Source organism: Nyctereutes procyonoides, unplaced genomic scaffold, assembly GCF_905146905.1.
Source record: "Nyctereutes procyonoides isolate TBG_1078 unplaced genomic scaffold, NYPRO_anot_genome, whole genome shotgun sequence".
Lineage (NCBI taxonomy): Eukaryota > Metazoa > Chordata > Mammalia > Carnivora > Canidae > Nyctereutes > Nyctereutes procyonoides.
This window is the reverse complement of record NW_026575140.1, coordinates 6,477,349-6,497,343: the sequence shown is the minus strand read 5'-3', so window position 1 is coordinate 6,497,343 and position 19,995 is coordinate 6,477,349. Positions and strand designations below refer to the sequence as shown.

The window sequence follows — 19,995 nt, the reverse complement described above, 5'->3', positions numbered from 1 at the left end:
CTTTTTTCCTATTTATACCATTTGTTCACTGTTCTTTTCTACTCTCCTTTCTTCATTTATATCATTTTAAGATATTCTAGCTCACTTTAGATTATTAGCTAAACATTCCTGGTTTTTTAAGTGATTGCTTTAGGGTTTATACTATACATCTTTAACTGATCATGGTCTATATTCAACTAATACTATTCCATTAATGTATATTGTAAGATGCTTGCAATAGCATGCTCACATATCAGTTTGTTCTTTGTGTTGTTGTTGCCATATATTATTTTACTGCTACATTGTTATAAACTGCCCAGTAATGTTACTCTTTTGCTTTAAATTTTTTTCTGAAAATTTAAGATACTATTTACATACAATGATAATCACATTTTAATTGTACAGTTTATGATAATTTTATACTATTGCATAACTACCACAATTAAAATAATAGAACAGTTCACTCACCTTAAAATGTTTCTTAGTATCCTTTTGTAGACAGTCCCATTCCCCATCTTCAGGCCCAGGCAGTCATTGATGTGTTTTTCTTTTTTTTTTTTAATACTTTATTTATTCATGAGAGAGAGAGAGGCAGAGACACAGGCAGAGGGAGAAGCAGGCTCCATGCAGGGAGCCCGATGTGGGACTCGATCTTGGGTCTCCAGGATCACGCCTTGAGCCAAAGGCAGGCACCAAACCACTGAGCCACTCAGGAATCCCCAGTGATGTGTTTTTCATTGCTAGTTTTCTTTTTATATAATTTCACATAAATTGAATTATATCTTAAATAATCTTTTGTGTTTGACCTATTTTTTTGTTTGACCTATTTTACTTAATGTGTAATGTATTTGAGATAAACCAATTTTGTTAATATTTGTTGCTTTTTACTGCTGACTGAATATTCCATAATATGGATGTACTACAACTTGTTTATTCACCGGTTGATGATATTTGGATTGCTTCTAGATCCTGGCACCGTGAATAATGTTACTGTGAACAACGGCTGACAATTCTTTGTGGGAAGTTTGCATTTTCATTTCTCTTGGATAGATACCTAGGAGTGGAATCACTGGACAATTATACCTTAAAGAAATTATGAACCTCTGTTATAATGCATCTACTTCCACTTGCCAGAACACCAAAAGGAGAAAAAGTCCCTTATTTCTCTCCAATCTTGTATTATACTTCTAGTACTTGCTAATAACAGAGACTAACATCAATGCTAGCCATAGAATAGCAGTCATAGAGTCTAGTTTCAGTTTTACAATGTTGGGTGAAGAAGGTTGGGTTTGGAGCTGAGGAGCAATAAATTAATAACATCCCTTAGGGCAAGTATAGAACTATTACCCTGGGATATTCCTTTATCATCATTTCATAGATTTCTCTTTTTATCCTCCCTAGTTTGATTTCTTGTTTCCTGGATCCCATATTATTCTCTTTTTTTGTTCTACATTTTAGGAAGTGTTCTCATCTTTATTTTTTAAACCAATATGTTTTTCACTTCTGCTATCATATTTGTAGTTACGAAAGCCTCTTTTTTTTTTTACTCCATTTAAATGTTCTTATTCTTATTTAATGGACTTAAGAGATGATTGGCCGTCTTCTCATAAATATATCAATGATAATTTTCCTTTTTTTAATTTTTATTTATTTATTTAGAAAGAAAGCATATGAGTGGAGGGAGAGGGAGAGAGAGGTAGAAAAGCAAACTCCCCACTGAGCCCAGGCCTGAAATGAGGCTTGATCCCCAGATCCTGAGATCATGACCTGAACCCAAACCAATAGTTGGCCCCTTTACCCAACTGAGCCACCCAGGCATCCCTCATGAAAATTTTTATTAAAATTTTTTTCCTCTAGGGCGCCCGAGTGGCTTGGTTAGTTGAGTGTCCGACTCTTGGTTTCGCCTCAGGTCTTGATCTCAGGGTCCTGGGATCAAGCCTCACATCAGACTCCACTCTCAGCAAAGAGTCTGCTTGTCTCCCTCTGCCCCTCCCCCTGCTCATGTGTTTACTCACTCACTCGCTCTCTCTTTCTCTCTTTCTTTCTCCTTCCCCCTCTCCCTCCCTCAAATAAATAAGTCTTTTAAACAAAGTTTTTTTTCTTCCTGGTCTGAACTTTTTGAATCTTTTTCCTTTGAACTTGCTTGCCTTTTTGCTTGCTAGCTTGCTGTCTCTCTTTTTTCCCTCCCCTCCCCTCCCCTCCCTTCCCTTTCCTTCCTTCCTTCCTTCCTTCCTTCCTTCCTTCCTTCCTTCCTTCCTTCCTTCCTTCCTTCCTTCGAGTCTCTAGCTTTCTCCATATTTCTGGTGACCTATGGTTGCTATTCATATTTAGGAGTCAGGTAGTAAAAGTCTTTCTGAAAATTTGTTGATTATGGATTCTCATAGGATTGATTAGATGGGTCATTTTTGGAGAGAACTTCCAAAATCTGCTCTCCTGCCTAGAGATTGTCAGCCAGTTTTCTGGACTCAAAATGGGAGAAGAGAGCTTGTGGGTCTTAGTATTCAATATGTGAATATTTGCTTAGATTTGTTTCTTGAATAGTATTCTGCCTTCAGTTTTGTTTGGTGTCCTCCAATGTAGAGACTCTGTTTTATCCCTTCCAGAGATTCAACTTTCAACCTTGGGGAAAGATTCAGTTTCAGCCTTCTGGTGTCAGTCAACACTGTGTATACACACAGACACACACATACTTAAATATATATATACACTTATATATACAAGGGTCGAGATCTAGTAAAACAACTATGTGTTGTTGTTTTTTTAAAAGATTTTATTTACTTATTCATGAGAGAGAGAAGCAGAGACACAGGCAGAGGGAGAAGCAGGGTCCACGCAGGGAGCCCGACGTGGGACTCGATCCCGGGTCTCCAGGATCATGCCCTGGGCTGAAGGCGGTGCTAAACCCCGAGCCACTGGGACTGCCCTGTTGGTTTTTGTTTTGTTTTAATTTTATTTATTCATGACAGACACACAGAGAGGCAGAGACAGGCAGAGGAAGAAGCAGGCTCCATGCAGGGAACCCGACGTGGGACTCGATCCAGGGTCTCGAGGATCACACCCCAGGCTGAAGGTGGCGCTAAACCGCTGGGCCACCGGGGCTGCCCTGTTGTTGTTGTTGTTGTTGTTGTGGTGTTGTTGGTGGTGGTGGTGGTGGTGGTGGTGGTGGTGGTGGTGGTGTGTGTGTTTTAAGAAGGCTCCACATCCAGCCTGGAGCCCAATGCCAGGTCTGAACTCACAACTCTGAGATTAAGACCTGAGCTGAGGGATCCCTGGGTGGCGCAGCGGTTTAGCGCCTGCCTTTGGCCCAGGGCGCGATCCTGGAGATCCGGGATCGAATCCCACGTCGGGCTCCTGGTGCATGGAGCCTGCTTCTCCCTCTGCCTGTGCCCCTGCCTCTCTCTCTCTCTGTCTGTGACTATCATAAATAAATAAAAATTGAAAAAAAAAAAAAGACCTGAGCTGAGATCAAGAGTTGGATGCTCAGTTGACTGAGCCACCCAGGCCCCCCTGTAATCCACCTATTTCTCAAACAGACTTTCATCCAGTCTTTTTTTTTTAAATTTTTATTTATTTATGATAGTCACAGAGAGAGAGAGAGAGAGAGAGAGAGAGAGGCAGAGACACAGGCAGAGGGAGAAGCAGGCTCCATGCACCGGGAGCCCGACGTGGGATTCAATTCCGGGTCTCCAGGATTGCGCCCTGGGCCACAGGCAGGTGCCAAACCGCTGCGCCACCCAGGGATCCCTCATCCAGTCTTTCTATTTTTAGCACCATCTTCATCTCATCTTTAGACGTTCCAATACCTCCAATTCCTAAGCCTTTTTGAAACTTTGGTGGCACATCCTAGGTAGTTTCTTAACTTTTTCCATTGTCAGCTTTGGATTCAGCTTTATCAAAACCGCTTATCATTCACCTGTTTGCTTTCCAATTTCCAAACTTGTGTTGCCTTTATTTCTTTCATTTCCCCTGTTCCTGTAGGTTTATGACTTTTTAAAATTTGTTGTTCAAGGGTGCCTGGGTGGCTCAGTCAGTTAAGCATCTGCCTTCAGCTCGGGTCATGACTAGGGTCCTGGGATTGAGCCCCACGTTGGGCTCCCTGTTCAATGGGGAGCCTGCTTCTCCCTCTTCCTCTCCCTACTGTTCTCCTTGCTTGTGATCTCTCTGTCAAATGAATAAATTTTAAAAATATATTTTTTTAAAACCCTGTTGTTCAGTTGGGTTTTTTGGAAGGCCAAACATAAATGGTGGTGTTAAATTCATCATCTTTACCAGAAGCCCTCTTTGTTTATCTCTTTATTTTAATATTTTATCTTTTTAGAGAGAAAGTGGGGGGCAGAAGATGATGGAGAGAGAGAATCTCAAGCACACGCCCTCAGTCTCAGGACCTGAGATCATGACTAGAGCTGAAATTAAGAATCAGACTCCCAACTGACTGAGCCACCTAAGCACTTCAGAAATAAAATTTTTTTAAGCAGGCACCATGCCCAATGTGGGGCTTGAATTCACAATCCTAAGATCAAAAGTTGCATGCTCTAGCAACTGAACCAGCCAAGTGACCCCTCCTTTATTTATTTACAGTTGCAGAATTGTCTGTTGGTGGATATGGTAGCTCTTTTTCTTAGCTATTTATATTTCCTTTCCTGTTAACTGTTTATCTCCTTTTCCTACTTTTCTACATTGTTGTTAATCTTTTTCATATTTCATTGTAGTAGCTTTTTATAAGTGCTAATAAAAAATCATACCCCAAGATATGACTTAATACATATTCTTTTTAGATGTTTTGATTATCATTTGATTTTGCTTCTGACTCTTTATTCTTCTGAGTTCCTCTTCCACCTACTCACATTGTTCTTGGTCTGTACAGAACATTGAAAAACATTTTTCCTATGATCAAATATATATTTTTTCTTTTATGATTAATTGATTTTGTGTGATATTTGGAAAGGTCTTCTCCTTAAGAATGTTAAAATCGATTTTCTTTTAAAACATAAAGTTTTGGGATGCCTGGGTGGCTCAGTGGTTGAGCGTCTGCCTTCAGCTCAGGGTGTGATCCCAGTCTAGGAACCGAGTCCCGCAACAGGCTCCCTGCGTGGATCCTGCTTCTCCCTCTGCCCATGTCTCTGCCTCTCTCTGTGTGTCTCTCATGAATAAATAAATAAAATCTTAAAAAAGAAGTTTCATTTTCTGTATGACAATATTTAGCTCATTTTGATTATTTTTGTGTACATTCTGAGATTGGGATCCAATTTATTTTTTCCCCAGATGGCTACCCAGTTGTCCCCGGATTATTTATTGAATATATTCCCTTTTCTTCCAATGCCTTTTATCATGTATATTGATTGTATATCATGTTCTATTGACTGTCATGAAATTTTCCTACATTATTTAAAGGGAGTGTAAATTGGATTATAAAGCAAACAGATTATTTTGAGATTACTTACTTGTCATTTTTACATTATAGGAAGAAATACAAAGAGAAAAAGATAAGGATAATGTTTCATCAGTGAACATAGATATTCAAAACACATTGAAACACCTCCATGCAGATAGTCTTGGCAGAGGTCCTACAGCAGAAGATAAAGATAAAAGCCAGTCTAGAAAGCTTCAGAGTTATAAGTCCCATGGATGTGCAAATGATCACCAAATGAAGACCCTGTTAAAGAGTGCAAATCCAGTTGATGCTTGTTATAGGGAGAGTGTGCAAAATAAGACTTTATGTAAAGCCAATTCAAGCTATAATCAAAATTTACATGGACAAACAACTTTTGAAGAAAAGAATTCTGTTTCTCAATCGAGGTATAGTTTAATAATAATTTTTTCTAACTTTTATGTATTTAGATATTTTTTGTGCAGTACTTTGTGTCACACTGTTAAGCCCTGGATATAGAAATGATAAAACATGGTCTTGAGCCTAAATGGAAATATTGGGAAGGGAGTTTGGTTGGGGATGTATGAGCCTGTTCATCTAGGGCCTTACATGTCATACTCAGGATTTGTGGTTTTCCCTCATGGGACATGAAAGCCATTTGAGGATTTTAAATTGAGTAACATCAAATTTGAATTTTAGAAAGGATATTCAGAAAACTTAACCTGAAACCCTATACAGTGTGTAACAATGTATACATTGATAATCCATCAGCAATATAGCAAAAACCAGTTTGTAAATTTAATTTGATAAAAGGGAGTAGTGTGTGATGAAAATCTGCCTTAGATTTGCCTTCTTACTTATTCCTTGTATGTCACCTCCAGTTCATATCCTTTCTGCCTTAGGTTGTTCGTGGGGCTGAACCTGGGATTGTAGCTTTTCTTAAACCCTTGTGTTCTTTCCTCGGTTCCAGGAGGCAAACTGAAGAGTATGCTGTTATATTCTGGAAAGGTTACAGAATGAACAGAATATTGGGGAGATGGATTACATTATCACCACCCCCTTTTTCCTTTTCAAAACAATTCTTGTTGTCAATTTGAGCTTGATTTCTCAGGAATGTGGAATCAGAGAGCATCAAGATGTGTTCTCCAGGGCAGCCTGGGGTGACTCAGCAGTTTGGCGCCGCCTTCGGCCCAGAGCATGATACTGGAGACCTGGGAAGGAGTCCCGCATCGGGCTCCCTGCATGGAGCCTGCTTCTCCCTCTGCCTGTGTCCCTCTCTCCCCTCTCTGTGTTTCTCATGAATAAATGAATAAAACCTTTAAAACAAAACAAGATGTGTTCTCCAGCCAGCCTTCATGCTCTCTGGTCCTCTGATTTTGTTCTCTCCCCCTTTTTGCCCTTATTCTTTTCCTATTTTTCTTTTTTTCTTTAAGTTTATTTCAGTAATACCTATACCCAATGCAGGTCTCAAACCCATGATCAAGATCAAGAGTCTTATGCTCTTCTGACTAAGCCAACCAGGTGCCCCATATTTTCTTCTTTTTTTAAAAAAAGATGTTTTATTTATTCATGAGGGAAACAGAGAGAGAGAGGCAGAGACACAGGCAGAAGGAGAAGCAGGCTCCCTCCATGCAGGGAGCCCGACGTGGGACTCGATCCCTGGACTGCAGGATCATGCCCTGGGCCGAGGGCGGCACTAAACTGCTGAGCCACCCGGGCTGCCCCCATATTTTCTTTTTTTTTTTTTTTCATATTTTCTTCTTTTATAATTTTTTCCCATGTTTCTGCTGGTATCACTATTATTGTCCTTTAGAGTCTTGTATAACTCCACTTCTGGAAACCCGGCTATAACCATTACAAATGCTATTTTGGAAGACTTTAGTAGACCCTGGTTTCGTCTCCTGGCTGCCAAATGCCCAGAATTACACCACTGCCTACAGGACCATTTGTCCATACATCAAACAGTATGTTTACTCTAATTATCTGGTGTCTCTTTTCTTTTAGTGACCATGTTTTTAAACATCCAATTCCCATCAAAAATGGAAAGCCACAGTTGCCATTAACAGGTATGATTAAAAATATTTCTTTGATTTTTTTAAGAAACATATTTAGGTGACTAAGATAGCTGAAAATGTATATTGGTATATTTGCATTATAACGTAAAAGCCATACCTTTGACTCTCTTTCTGGTGTAAGAGCTTCAATCATCTTTTACTGATAACCAGAATCTTTGTTTATCTACTAGGATGATTAGATATGTAGTACTGTGCTAAAGTTTATGAAAATCTTGAAAATTAATATATTACATCAATGTCCGGTCCTTTTCATTAATCAAAAGAATCTTACATGTTGCAGTTTTTTTTTTCCAGATCCATTTACATTATGTTCAGATATAATAGATGAAGAAGCCATCAGTTTTCTGGCAACAGACAATCATCCCAAAATGTTAAAGTATAGATGCTCAGGTAAATATTCTTCAATTACAGTTGTTTTGTAATTAAAACTTTGTATGATATTAATTAACTAGGATTTGTAATAGTTCTATCTGTGTGATTTAAACTTTATTTCCTTTGAAGAAATTTAACAGTCTGGGGTATAATAAAACATTCAGATCAATACTTCCTGTCTGCACTAGCCTGTGCTCCCAGTATTTATTTGTAAGAATCACCACAGCTAATACTTTTTGTTACTTTATTCTATTTTTATCACAATTAATACCATCTACAAATTTAACTTTATTGAGTAAGGTAAACATTTTTTATATTTTCAGAGTGGCAATAGGCATGTATTCTGAATAATGCTTTAAACACAAGACTTTAAGTATTCTTTAAAAACACATTAAATATTAAACAATATCTATTTTTTATGTCTATTGTTAATATGTAAATGTTTCTAGTGTTCCATGCCCCATTATTTTATTTTTTCTGCAAGATCCCTATAAATGTTCCACAATGCTTAACCTGACCTCCCTTCCCCTCCATACCCTAATATTTCCTCTTTTAGGGTCTCACTCAGCTCTATGGACAAAATTGAGGCTATTCTATGTTAGGCTCAAAATAACATTATTCTTTAGTCTTGGATGTAAAGTTTGTCTCTAGTGCTCTAAAACTTAGCTATATCTAACTATAATCTGAATCCCATCTCTTTTTCCTCCCCGTTTTAGTACTTATGAAGTCTTTCTTTTGATTACCTTTCTATTCTTTAGCTCCTTTTGTCCTGCCATAAACTATGTTTATTTCTCTTCATCTAAAAAAGAAAAATCTTATGGCGCCTGGCTGGCTCATTTAGAGGAGCATGCAACTCTTAATCTCAGGGTTGTGGGTTTGAGTTTCATGTTGGGTATAGAGATACTTAAGTAAATAAAAATTTTAGAAAAGAGAGAGAAGGAAAAATCTAAATACTTGATGTGACTTGCTGTCTCTTCAAGTATTCATTTTTTTTAATAAATTAATTTTTTTTGGTGTTCAATTTACCAACATACAGAATAACACCCAGTGCTCATCCCGTCAAGTGTCCCCCTCAGTGCCCGTCACCCATTTACCCCCACCCCCCCGCCCTCCTCCCCTTCCACCACCCCTAGTTCATTTCCCAGAGTTAGGAGTCTTTATGTTCTGTCTCCCTTTCTGGTATTTCCCACACATTTCTTCAAGTATTCAGCCACTCTTTCTTTCATCATTGCCAGACGCTCTTTCTCCTTTCTCTTTCAATATATTTATTCCCTTCTTAACTCCCTGCAATCTGACTTCTTTTATTGCCATTCTACTAAACTTAAATGTTAAAGATTATCTGAAGTCTCTTTTTTTTTTCTGCCCAAACCAGTGACTTTTTAAAAAAATTCGTATCCTCTTTAGTATCTCTGCACTATTGACTATCATTCCTTGAAATCTTTCCCTCTCAATAGTTTAAAGATACACTTTCCCAACCATCCGCCCAGGCTCCCTGGAGGTCTGCAGTGAACTCACAAGAGCATTACACAATACTTTAAATTTTAAGTGAAACACAGAATATTCAACATCTTTTGGATACTACAGGCACTACTAGCTCAGAGTCATTTACAGTTTCAGCATTAGATTGCATTACATTCCTTTTGATGATGTCATGTCTTTGTGGAGCTGGGCTTTCAGTGGCTGTGATTAAAAGCAAGCACCACATGAAAATAATGTGGAATAAGAGATGAGGGTGTCAGTGTCAGTCAGATTCTGAGGTTTGAAAAGTTGTGCTTTAATTAGTAGGTGCATATAACCCATTAGGATTAATTGTGCTTAATAAGAATGAAATTTGGGGCACCTGGGTGGCTCAGTGATTGAGCATCTGCCTTTGGCTCAGGTTGTGATCCTGGCGTCTTGGGATCAAGTCCTGCATCAGGCTCCCTGTGGGGAGCCTGCTTTTCCTTCTGCCTGTGTCTCTGCCTCTCTCTCTCTGTGTCTTTCATGAATAAATAAATAAATAATCTTAAAAGAATGAAATTTAAATATTATTTTCCTTTTAAAAAATTTTATTTCCTTATTTCTTAGAGTGCACATGTGGGAGTGGGGGAGGAACAGAGGAAGAGGGAGAAGCAAATTCTGGGCTGCATGTGGGGCTTTATCCCACGACCTTAAGATCATGACCTGAGCTGAAACCAAGAGTTGGATGCCCAACCAACTCAGCCACCCACATGCCCCTATTATTTTCAATTTAGGTGTATTATTTTTTCAAATGGTTACTAAATTATTAGAACATAAATACATAGTAAGATGTTTTGGACTTAACAGATAATCAGTATTTCTTTGGCCCAGGGGTGCTGTAAAAAGATCACCAAGAACTTAAGGATGCCATGAAGTAGAAAAATTTGGGCACCTCTGGTCGGAAGTATTTCAGAGGGCAGAGTGGATGCTTTAAAGCTGTTAACTCCCTTTCACCCCTTACTTGTTTGAGATGGTTCTTTCCTAGTCCTTTCTTCAGTAATAATTCATTCATTTAACAGACACTTAGGGAGTATTTGTCCTGTGGCAGGCATGGGTATCAAAGATGAATAGAACTCAGTCCTTAAGTCTAAAAGCCACTCCATTTTACCACCTATATTGCTTTATTTTTCTGTTCCTGCCCCATTTCTACAGATTTCCCCCAAGACATAATCTGTAGCACTTATTCAGCACTGTTGAAGCATTTACTTTTGTGGCATCAACTATCATTTTAATGATGATTTTCAAATCTGTATCTCTATACTGGGCTTCTACCTTGGGTTATAGCCTCATTCCTCCATTTTCAGCTGTGTCCAGGATATACTCATTTCAATATCTTGTTTTTAACTTTAAGCTTATTGTATTCAAAACACATCTTCCTCCCTCTTAAATTGCCTTCCTTCCAGCCAGTCCATTTCTATTAGTGTTGTTGCTATTCTTCTGGCCTCCCAAATTTCAAACCTTAAATCATCTATAATCATTTTTTTCTCTTTACATCTCCTATTTCTGGTCTGTCAAGTTTGGTTCTTTTTTTCATTCCCACATAGGCCTTTTTACTCATGCCTCAATTGCACCAACTTTGTTTATCTACTTTCAAGTCTTTTTTTTTTAATTTTTATTTATTTATGATAGTCACAGAGAGAGAGAGAGAGAGAGAGAGAGAGGCAGAGACACAGGCAGAGGGAGAAGCTGACTCCATGCATCGGGAGCCCGACGTGGGATTCGATCTCGGGTCTCCAGGATTGCGCTCTGAGTCAAAGGCAGGCACCAAACCGCTGCGCCACCCAGGGATCCCTGCAGTTTCAAGTCTTACCAAGCCCCAGATATAATGTGCATGTTAACTTCTCTAACATGTGCTTTTTATCATGTCACCAAGCTAAAGAACCCTCAGTGTTTCTCTGTAACTCATTCACTCAAACTCTCTGCCTGGCTTTTAAATTTTTTGAGATTTTGTTCTGCTTCTACTTGTTAAATTTTATTGCGTATTTGTTCTCTTTAAGTCTGTCAGAAAGTTGCCATCCTTATCCTAAACTTTGTCATTCAATCAACTTCAGTTTGCTTAAGAATTTTCCTAAGCTTTTCCATTATCCCAACAGCTTATCATTCACCAATTTTTACCTCGGAAATCTCTTCATTCTCCCTGTAAATGTCTTGTTGCACAGTCCCCTCATTTATATTCTGGACTGTTGAAGTAACCCCTCAAATGATCCTCCTACCATCACCTAAGCTTTCTATGAGACAAACAAAAGTCATTTCCCTGCTTAATAAATATCCTTTAGTTCCTCCCCACTGACTTAAAGATAGTGAGAAATACTTAGCATGGCTTTCAAGATGATTCTTATCTGGCCCTCCCAACCTTTACTAGCCTCAACTTTCCTCCCACATTTCTCTCATACCTTGTACTCTAGCCACACCAAAGTACCTACAATTCTCTGAACACACTATGCTTTTTTGCTTTTTGGTGATTCTGCACATGTTTATTGTTCTTGAAATATCTTCATCCCAGCCAACTTCCTGCCTGGCTAACTTCTAGTCCTTTAGGAATGGGCCACTAATAACATTAGGTGATAGGCAGATGGGGAACTTTATAATGAATGGATGTGGCTAGCATCACCCGAACCTAGTGATCAATCTTAACATTAAGAAAATAGAGAGAGGGATCCCTGGGTGGCGCAGCGGTTTAGCGCCTGCCTTTGGCCCAGGGCACGATCCTGGAGATCCAGGATCGAATCCCACGTCGGGCTCCCGGTGCATGGAGCCTGCTTCTCCCTCTGCCTGTGTCTCTGCCTCTCTCTCTCTCTGTGTGTGACTATCATAAATAAATAAAAATCAAAAAAAATAAAAAGAAAAGAAAACAGAGAGAGAGGGAATCCCTGGGTGGCTTAGCGGTTTAGCGCCTGCCTTTGGCCTGGGGCGTAATCTTGGAGTCCCGGGATCAAGTCACACATCGGGCTCCCTGCATGGAACCTGCTTCTCCCTCTGCCCGTGTCTCTGCCTCTCCCTCCCTCTCTCTCTGTGTGTCTCATTAAAATTTTTTTTAAAATTTTTTAAATTTTTATTTATTTATGATAGTCACATAGAATGAGAGAGAGAGAGGCAGAGACACAGGCAGAGGGAGAAGCAGGCTCCATGCACCGGGAGCCCGACGTGGGATTCGATCCCGGGTCTCCAGGATCGCGCCCTGGGCCAAAGGCAGGGGCCAAACCGCTGCGCCACCCAGGGATCCCCCCGAGTTGTTTTTTAATCAGGCTTTGTGGTGCCTGGGTGGTTTAGTTGATTAAGTGTCTGACTCTTGATCTCAGATCAGGTCTTTTTTTTTTTTTTAATATACTTATTTATTTATTTATTTATGATGGTCACACACACACAGAGAGAGAGAGAGAGAGGGGGGGGGGGGCAGAGACACAGGCAGAGGGAGAAACAGGCTCCATGCACCGGGAGCCCGATGTGGGATTCGATCCTGGATCTCCAGGATCGTGCCCTGGGCCAAAGGCAGGCGCTAAACCACTGTGCCACCCAGGGATCCCCTGTGTGTCTCATTAATAAAATAAATAAAATCTTTATTTTTTTAAAATAAAATATTAAAAAAAAGAGGGAGATACCTTATGTGTCTGTGTTAATATGATGCAGTAAGAAGTCCGCAATACTGCCTGTGATGAGCTATACTAAAAACCATTGAATTGGGGCACCTCGGGGGCTTGGCCAGTTGAACATCTGACTCTTGATTTCTGCTTCATGATCTCAGGATCATGGGATTGAGCCCCCGTGTCAGGCCCTGTGCTTGGTAGGGAATCTGCTTGGAGGTTCTCCTACCCCTCTCTCCACTCCTTCTTGTTTTCTTTCTCTGTAAAATAAAAATAAAAATAAAAAATAAAATAGGAGTGCCTACATGACTCAGTGGGTGAAGCATCTAACTTCGGCTCAGGTCATGATCTCAGGGCCCTGAGATCGAGTTCTATGTTGTATACCCTGCTTAGCAGGGAGTCTGCTTGACCCTCTCCCTCTACCCCTCCCCCAAATTGTGTTCACTCATGCTCTCTCTCAAATAAATCTTTTAAAATAAATCTTAAAAAAAAAAACCACAATTGAATCTGAATCCTATCACTCATCCAGATGTGATTACTGGTTTTACTAGTTTATTGGACACACAGGAACATTTTAAAGCATTTAACTAGAATATAATCAGTGAAACCTAGCCTTTGGGTAGCTCCATAGTACAAATGACCCAGTGTCTACATAAGTAAATGATAAAGAGGAAGAGAGGAGAATTGATAGATTAAGAGAAACTCAAGAGGGACGCCTGGGTGGCTCAGCGGTTAAGCATCTGCCTTTGGCCCAGGGCGTGATCCTGGAGTCCTGGGATTGAGTCCCGCGTCAGGCTCCCTGCATGGGGTCTGCTTCTCCCTCTGCCTGTGTCTCTGCCTCTCTCTCTCTTTCTCTCTCTCTCTCAAGAATAAATAAAATCTTAAAAAAAAAAACTCAAGAGACATTTCAACTGAATGTAATGATGGACCTTCTTTGGATCATGGTTTAAACAAACCAACCATAAAAAGAAAGTTTTGAAAAAAAAAGAAAGTTTTGAAATCATGGGGAAATTTTAACACTTATTGGTTATTAGATTATATTAAGTATAATTTTTTTAGGCTTGATAATGGTTTTATGTGTTTGGAGGAAAGAGTCCTCTGTTAGAGTTGCATATGAAGTATTTACAGATGAAGTGATACTTTAATGTCAGTTTCAGGCTTCATAATCCAGTATATACATGGGGGGCAGATCAGGGTATAGGGGGTTGTAGACAAATATGACTGACCATGACAATAATTATTGAAGGTGAATGAGGGCTATGTGGAAGTTCATTATACTTTTCCCTTTACTCTTGTGTCTTTGAGATTTTCCTTAATAAAACATTAGGAAAAAAAAGACAACTGGGCATTACGGTCACTTATTTTGGATATCTTCCTAATAGTGACTCCTGCTCAGAACTTAACCAAGCTAGACAGTCCTTTTATATATATCACCCTAACTGTTCACAACTATTGTGTGTTTACACACACTATTGCAACACTTATCTCACAGTATTGTATCTGTTGTCTTTAATCCTTTATGACAGAATTTCTTGACATATTTATAATTAAGTTCCTGATTTCACTTCAATTACCATCATAAAGATATTTGCTTTCATAGATTTGTTATTAGCTATTTTGTAATAATCTATACATCATTTTAATTTGTTTTCTTTTAGGTTGCATAGCAGTAGGAAAATCTCTGAATAGCCGAAATTTTAGCAAGCTCTTGCACTGTTGCCCATACCAGTGTGATCGTCATAAAGTCATTGTGGAAGCTGAAGACAGATATAAAAATGAACTAAGGAAATCACTTCTCTGTAACAAAAGTAATTAATTCAGCAGCTTTGAAACTGTAATCATGACTATACCTTCTGAACTGTGATCCAGAACATTAAACATATTAAAAAGCTAGAGACCAAAATAATGTTGAAAAGAAAATGTCTTTGAGAAACCAGTGTTTTATTTTTTTATTTTTTTTATTTATTTATTTATGATAGTCACAGAGAGAGAGAGAGAGAGGCAGAGACACAGGCAGAGGAAGAAGCAGGCTCCATGCACCGGGAGCCCGATGTGGGATTCGATCCCGGGTCTCCGGGAAAGCGCCCTGGGCCAAAGGCAGGCGCCAAACCGCTGCGCCACCCAGGGATCCCCGAGAAACCAGTGTTTTAAAACGTACCCAGGGAACAGATTTAGTCTCTGGTGGTTTAAAAATTCTTCCTAATCCATCTAAGAATTCCCACTAGAAGGTGGGGGGGGGGGAGGTGTGTAGGAAATACCATACTAATGGAATTAATGTGCTCTTACTCAGATTGATATTTTATCCTAAATGTTTTCTGTATTTTTCAGAAATTCTGCTGACCCCACGTAGAAGACAACTCAGGAGTGAATCTGCTACTTCTGAAAGAATAAGTGAATATATTTAATTTTTAAATAAACCTAAATTGCATATAGTTCTGAGAAAAAGAGGACAGCTGCAGGATTGTTCTCAGTCTCATCATTAATGGTTCTTAAATGATAACCCTTGGCTCTGATGAGGGCCATAGTTTGTAAAACAAGAGCCTTCCCACTTTCCTTCCTCGTGTTGCTTTCTCCCCCATTGTTTGTCAGCTGAGGAAGAAGCAGAAGGAAACATTAAGTACCTAATATGGATTAGGTGTTTCATAGACGTTTCCTTTAATTCTTATAATAATGTTATAAAGTAGGTTTTGTTTTTTAAAAAGATTTTATTTATTCATGAGAGACACACAGAGAGAGAAGCAGAGACACAGGCAGAGGGAGAAGCAGGCTCCATGCAGGGAGCCTGACGTGGGGCTCGATCCCGGATCTCCAGGATCACTCTGGGCTGATCACTCTGGGCGCTAAACCATTGAGCCACCCAGGCTGCCTGGTAGGTTTTATTTTATTCCCACTTTAAGGTAAAATGAGTTGGCAAATGGCAGAGCTTACATTCAAATGCAAGCCTGTCTTTTTTCAGAAGCCCCTCTTCTAGCCTCTGGATCACAAGTCTATTTTAAGAACAAAATTATTCTCCTATGTGTAAGTGCTTCAGAGAGATTTTGCAGCAAATTTTGGTTCATAACTATAGCACTTCACACCACCAGAATTGAAGAGACAAATAGTATATACTTCAAAACCCTGCTTAAAAATCAAAATACTAAAATAAAAATAAAAATAAAAATAAAATACTTCTTAAACAATGAGTTAACTTCTAAGAATTGTTATTTAACTACAGGTTAACATTTCAAGTTTGTCACCATTCTAAGTTTATTAGAGACTTAACATTATCATTTTCTTCTCTTCATATCAAATTAATACCTGCAGAGTAAGAATAAGCAGTTGAGTACCTTACTTGTCAAAAAAACCCTGGAATTTAGTAATATCTATAGAGTTATTCTGTTATTTATTGCAGAAATATTTAGACTTGATACATACGGAAACGTTTTGCTATGTATTTACCTGGACATTTTACTTCCAAAGCCTTAAAGGAAATGTCAAGTTTACTTGTTTGTTTGTTTGTTTTTTTTAAGTAATCTCTATACCCAGTGTGGGGCTCAAACTCACAACCCCAAGATCAAGAGTCACGTGCTCTACCAACTGTGCCAGCCAGGCATCCCTCGAATTTACTTTTTATAGCTGGATCTTTTTCTTTTCTTTTCTTTTCTTTTCTTTTCTTTTCTTTTCTTTTCTTTTCTTTTCTTTTCTTTTCTTTTCTTTTCTTTTCTTTTTCTTTTTCTTTTTCTTTTTCTTTTTCTTTTTCTAAGATTTTATTTATTCATGAGAGACAGAGAGAGGCAGAGACATAGGCAGAGGGAGAAGCAGGCTCCATGCAGGGAGCCCAATATGGGACTCGATCCCAGGACCCCAGGATCATGCCCTGAGCCAAAGGCAGATGCTCAACCACTGAGCCACCTAGGTCTCCCTGGATCTTCTTCTAAGTTAAAAGTTTTGCATGAAAATTAAAATTACATACAGTACTCCTATAGGGCAGCTCACCTTTTGAAGTAATGTTTTCTGTAGAAACTGTTAGAAAATGGTTACTTTTCCTTAGAAACATGTTGTACTTGGAAAACTTGCTTTTGACAAGGACTTGACATCAAATTAATAATGGATTTTTTCAACAACATGATTTAAAAGCAAATATATAACAACTAAAAATATATTATGATCATTTTACATAGTAAACTCATTTCCAGAGCCTCATGAAGTGAACATAATTATGGTTATACTTTGATTATACAGAAGGATCCTAAATACTGTTAAGTGATATCCAGCTCATAAATACATGTGTCTTTTTTGTAAGAATCGCTTTAGCTAAAACCAAATAGTCAATAATTTGGCCTGTTTTTTTTAGAATTTGGAAAGTCATCTTGAGGTATGGAGTAGTTTGGTCTTCTATCTCTTTTACAAGCAGGCTAGGAATTTTGGATATGTTGCCATTTTCTCCCCTTGATTTCCGTTTCTTTTCAAGAGACAGTTATGACTATAAGTTTGGTTGTAAGTTACATTCAAATTTGGAACCATTCTTTTGAGAAGAGACCATTGCAGCATCTGAGCTTTTAAAGAGCCTTGGCTCTCGTTCAGGATGAACTGGTGTATTGAGAAGGTTTGAAAAATAAGGGTCTCTAGAACTGAGCCTTCTTGCCTACTTTCCCCTACTCTTTCCTAACATTCAATCAATATTAAGAGGAGCGCTAAAGGAGCCACAGAAGAGAAGCCTTGCGGGGTAGAGCTGCTTCCTCGTAGGCTGCTGCAGTAACCTTTGAGAATTGGGCACAGTTATAGGACTCAGTGAGATGGCAGATGCATTAGAAAAGTCGGAATTGTCTTTATGTGAATAACTTCCAAATGCTAGTATCCTGAACATTGTAACAATCTGTCCATTTCTGAATATAATAAATTCAAATCATTTAGCAAGTGAAGTTGAAATCCTGTATTTCTTGGGTAACAGCAGTTTTCCAGTAGACCCAAAAGTAAAGAGTAAATTTATTGATAAGTTTTTTGTTTGTTTTTTTTTTTAAGATTTATTTATTGAGAGAGAGTAAGCACAAGAGCACAAGCAGGGGGAGTAGCAGAGGGAGAGGGAGGAGCAGACTCCCCGCTGAGCAAGGAGTCTGACTTGGCTTGATCCCAGGACCCTGGGATCATGACCTGAGCTGAAGGCAGACTCTTAACCAACTGAGCCACACAGGAGCCCCCATTGATAAGTTTTGAAACACTTTTTACCACTAAGTTTTTTTCTTTCCACAAAATATTTATTGATCATCTGCTATGTGTCAGACACTGTTTTAGGCACTGGGGATGCAGTGCTTTGCAAAACAGACAAAATTCTTATCTTCATGGAGCTTACATTCTAAGATATACCATTAAGTAATAATCAGACATTATTTTCAATGATTTCTCAGCCTTCTGCTGGTAATATTTTCATTACTGTTTTAAAAGATCTGAACTATGGCTCTGTTCCTAGGAAAAGCCTAGGAAAGGTAGACAAATGGCTAACAGTCTTGACCTGCAAGGGCAAGATTTTTTTTCTTTTTTTAAAAAGATTTTATTTATTTATTCATGAGAATCAGAGAGAGAGAGAGAGAGAGAGAGAGAGAGAGGCAGAGACACAGGCAAAGGGAGAAACAGGCTCCATGCAGGGAGCCCGATGTGGGACTCAATCCTAGGACACCAGGATCAGGCCCTGGGCTGAAGGCAGGCACCAAACTGCTGAGCCACCCAGGGATCCTCAAGGGCAAGATATTCTAAGGTTGTCTCGCCCCAACTATTTCAAGTCCTACTGAAGTAAATAGCAGCCTTAAGTGGAAATAGAAAACATTTCTCCTTATCAGCATCTATCCACAAAGATAACAGGAATTAGCAATGAATGAAAAAGCTTAAAGAAGGGACGTCTGGTTGGCTCAGCGGTCAGGCTCCCTGCATGGAGCCTGCTTCTCCCTCTGCCTGTGTCTCTGCCCCTCTCTCTCTCTGTGTCTCTCATGAATAAATAAATAAAATCTTTAAAAAAAAAGGTTAAAGGAAAACTATTTCCTAGTAATCATTATCAGAAGATAGTTATGTTTATAGATACCAACTATATATATATATCTATATATATATATACACACACACACTTTCTGTTTTAGAAAGTATCCCTAAAAACCAGATTAGTAACCTCCCCTTGTGCAGCCTATTTTTTTGAGTTTTAATAAGCTGAGCACCCATATAGGTAATGAATGTGTTTTTTAAAATGAATTTCAAAAGACTCTTATTCTTTAAAAATATTATCAAGCCTGTTAATTAAAATAACAAGTGTTGATATTCTTTTTTATTCTATGAAGTAATGGAGCCCTTTGGGAAGACTATCTGTAAGATAGGTAAGCTGTTTGTTAATTGTCCTCACAAGAATGTTGAGAGAATTAACAATCAAATGTTTATAAATTTTTGTGTTTCTTGATTGAAAGATGTTGCAGGTATTATTACAATGGGATTAAGTTACAGTTATTGAAGAATTCACAGTGATAAGGCCTAGCTTCATAGTAGGCACTCAATTTTAAAAGTGACATGGATTTCTCTATGATGAATAGCGCAGGCATGAAGCTTTCTCACTATATAGTTCATATCCTTAGAATAGGTTAAGCACTTTTTTGGGTCTCAAGAAGAGTCCCTTTTTTTTCCCAGCAAGTACTAATACATTCTAAAATTCTCATTAATTACAGAAAAAAGAAGAATTCGTAAAAACTTTACTGAAGAAGAAATAAATTACCTTTTCAATGGAGTTAAGAAAATGGGAAATCATTGGAATTTAATTTTGTGGTCTTTCCCCTTTCAGCAAGGACGGAAGGCTGTGGATCTTGCTCACAAATACCACAAGCTTACCAAACGCCCCAAGTGTGTAGCTCCTTGATTGGAATACTTGTTAGTTTGAACTCTTAAAATACAATGCCTTGAGGAAACACAATTTAAAATATTCTTCTAAACTCTCATGAAACAGGGAATCTGAAAACAGGAATACTGTTTTAATTACATACTTTTTGTGATGTGACTTTTTGTGATCTCATCAAATTATTAAAGTCATTTATAAAATAATAAATTTTTAATGTGTAGCCTAGTAAAACAAAATTCCTTTGTAAGGTCAAACATTTGTTTAGGATTACGC

At 38.5% G+C, this 19,995-nt stretch overlaps 1 protein-coding gene across 1 annotated transcript in view; it reads left to right on the top strand.

Annotated features, from left to right (window-relative positions):
• Window positions 1–19,743, top strand: part of TERB1 (telomere repeat binding bouquet formation protein 1) — a 46,306-nt gene extending 26,563 nt beyond the window's left edge. Inside the window, exons 12-17 of the mRNA XM_055304781.1 lie at window positions 5,441–5,775; window positions 7,352–7,413; window positions 7,717–7,812; window positions 14,534–14,683; window positions 15,204–15,266; window positions 19,556–19,743. Of these exons, the coding sequence (XP_055160756.1) occupies window positions 5,441–5,775; window positions 7,352–7,413; window positions 7,717–7,812; window positions 14,534–14,683; window positions 15,204–15,266; window positions 19,556–19,743 (894 nt within the window). The remainder of the gene's footprint in view (window positions 1–5,440; window positions 5,776–7,351; window positions 7,414–7,716; window positions 7,813–14,533; window positions 14,684–15,203; window positions 15,267–19,555) is intronic.
• The last annotated feature ends 252 nt before the right edge of the window (window positions 19,744–19,995 follow it).